The 1,924-nt window shown below is 44.2% G+C and overlaps 1 protein-coding gene across 1 annotated transcript in view; it reads right to left on the bottom strand.

Moving 5' to 3' along the window:
- The window catches only part of SURF4 (surfeit 4), a 13,527-nt gene that overhangs the window by 5,173 nt on the left and 6,430 nt on the right, over window positions 1-1,924 (bottom strand). Inside the window, exon 2 of the mRNA XM_009322056.1 lies at window positions 1,085-1,271. Within this exon, the coding sequence (XP_009320331.1) occupies window positions 1,085-1,190 (106 nt within the window). The 5' untranslated portion in view covers window positions 1,191-1,271. The remainder of the gene's footprint in view (window positions 1-1,084; window positions 1,272-1,924) is intronic.

Here is a 1,924-nt window from a genome sequence, read left to right as displayed (position 1 = left end):
TTTGAACTGAGCAGACTCCGATTTCTTTCAACGGTGCCACAGAGAACATCAGGCAGGAAATTTTAATGGCACATTGGCACAAATCAGTTTGAGAACCAAGAAGTTTTACTGCATTTTAAAATATTTTATAATTCCAGAAGTATTTTATTTTACAAAGAGTAAGCACGTGCTGAATGTAGTCCCCAACACACAGCACTGTACAGCAGCTATCACTGTTAAAGCATTAAAAGAAGTTAAAAAGAAACTCAGCTCATCATGGATTTTCTTTTTTTTTAATGCAATAACTGTTAGGGCAAACGTGCTGCACTCCTTTTCCTTGAAAGCTTTTGTTTTATATCCTTCCTCAGGTCTTCTGTCACAAAGCACTGACAGCCTTTGCCACTTTGACATGAGGACTGGTGACTACATTAAATTAAGCTGACTCTCTACACAAAAATACGAGGGCAAAGAAACCCCAGACACAAGACAAGAAATTGGCAGAGCAATCAAGAACAGCAGATCAGGGACATAACACAAACAAAGAATTTTACTTCTCTCCATTTCTGACACCCTAAGTCCACCTAGCACACATAGAGAAGCTCTGCTTCTGGGATTATTTTGATTCCTGGGCTTTGGAAGTCTGACACAAGCACCTCTCTCAGGCTTAAGAGTACCAGCTGCAGGATAAGACTTCGCCATTGAGATTAATGCCCATAAAAACAGCAGGCTGAGAAAGTCTTAACACTGCCCTGTTTAAGAAAGTATGAGTATTTCATTTAGAGAATTCAGGGGGTGTGGTACGTGTTTATAGATGCATGTACAGAATTGAAAACAGATTGTCCTAATGGATTCTTGGTATCTTTGACTCAGAGGTAGTGTGTCACAAGAAATTCTCTAAGACTACCTCCAGGAAAGGCTGAAGCAGGTCAATTAAGAGTCCTTTTCACTCAGCCCATGCAGTACTATCAGTTCTAAGCTGTCAATGGCCATTAAGAAATCAGTGAGGCATCCCGTGCTTACACGATTCACTGTGCTTACATGAACCAGGGTGGCAGACACACTAGAGTGCTCTGGCATCCACCTTAACAGCCTTAGAGCCACTTACTCAGCTGTCCGAAGAGATTTATGAACACAAAGATGGAGGCCAGGAAATAGCCACAGTTCCATGTGCCATCAATGTAATCCCTCTGTTCACTCCACTGGAACCACATGCGGATGCCATCCTCCAGGAAGGTGCTGATCAGGCACAGCCGGGCCACGTGAGGGAGGTACTGCTTCGTCACTCTCAGGAACTGCAGGGGCAGACAGCATCGTTAGCAGGGGAGGAAGGCAAGGGGATACTCCAGGCATAACAGATCCGTGCACTCCGCAGACTCTGAGGTCAGCAGTTCTCATGCACACAGGGTCATCAACATCTAGAGAGAACCACATGCTTGGGACTTGGATTTAAGGAAATTCTTCCCCACTCCAGTTTGAGAACACTTGGCAGCAGTGAGGGAAACCTCTTGTCATGCTCCACCCAAAGAGCATTTTGGACAAGGACTTGGAGAAAAGCAGAATCCAGCAGCACCCTTCTATGTAAGAAGAACTGTGTTTTGATGGAGCTCTTACTAGATGAAGGCTGACCTTGGTTTTAGTTTGTCTATCTCAGGGTTTCATGTTACAGCTCAACTATCAGATAGCCAGGAGCTGAAAGGGCAATCCTATTCCCACCCACATGCTCAGGCACTCAACACCCTGTAACAAACTGATTCAGGGAGTCAGGCTGACAGAAGACTAATTCTGTACAAATTAAAAAACAGTAATAAGCTTTCTGCCAAGCTAGTTCCCTCTAACAGCTCAGAAAAGCAACAGTGCAAAGCATGGGTTCTCGTGTAGCAGCAGCAGCCATTAGATCAGCATAGCTGTTGCATGAAATTGCACCCTCTATCCTCTGTGCAAGTAT

Source organism: Pygoscelis adeliae, unplaced genomic scaffold (genome assembly GCF_000699105.1).
Source record: "Pygoscelis adeliae isolate BGI_AS28 unplaced genomic scaffold, ASM69910v1 Scaffold114, whole genome shotgun sequence".
In the NCBI taxonomy this organism is placed as follows: Eukaryota; Metazoa; Chordata; class Aves; order Sphenisciformes; family Spheniscidae; genus Pygoscelis; species Pygoscelis adeliae.
The sequence above is the reverse complement of the archived record's forward strand: the minus strand, read 5'-3'. Positions and strand labels throughout refer to the sequence as shown.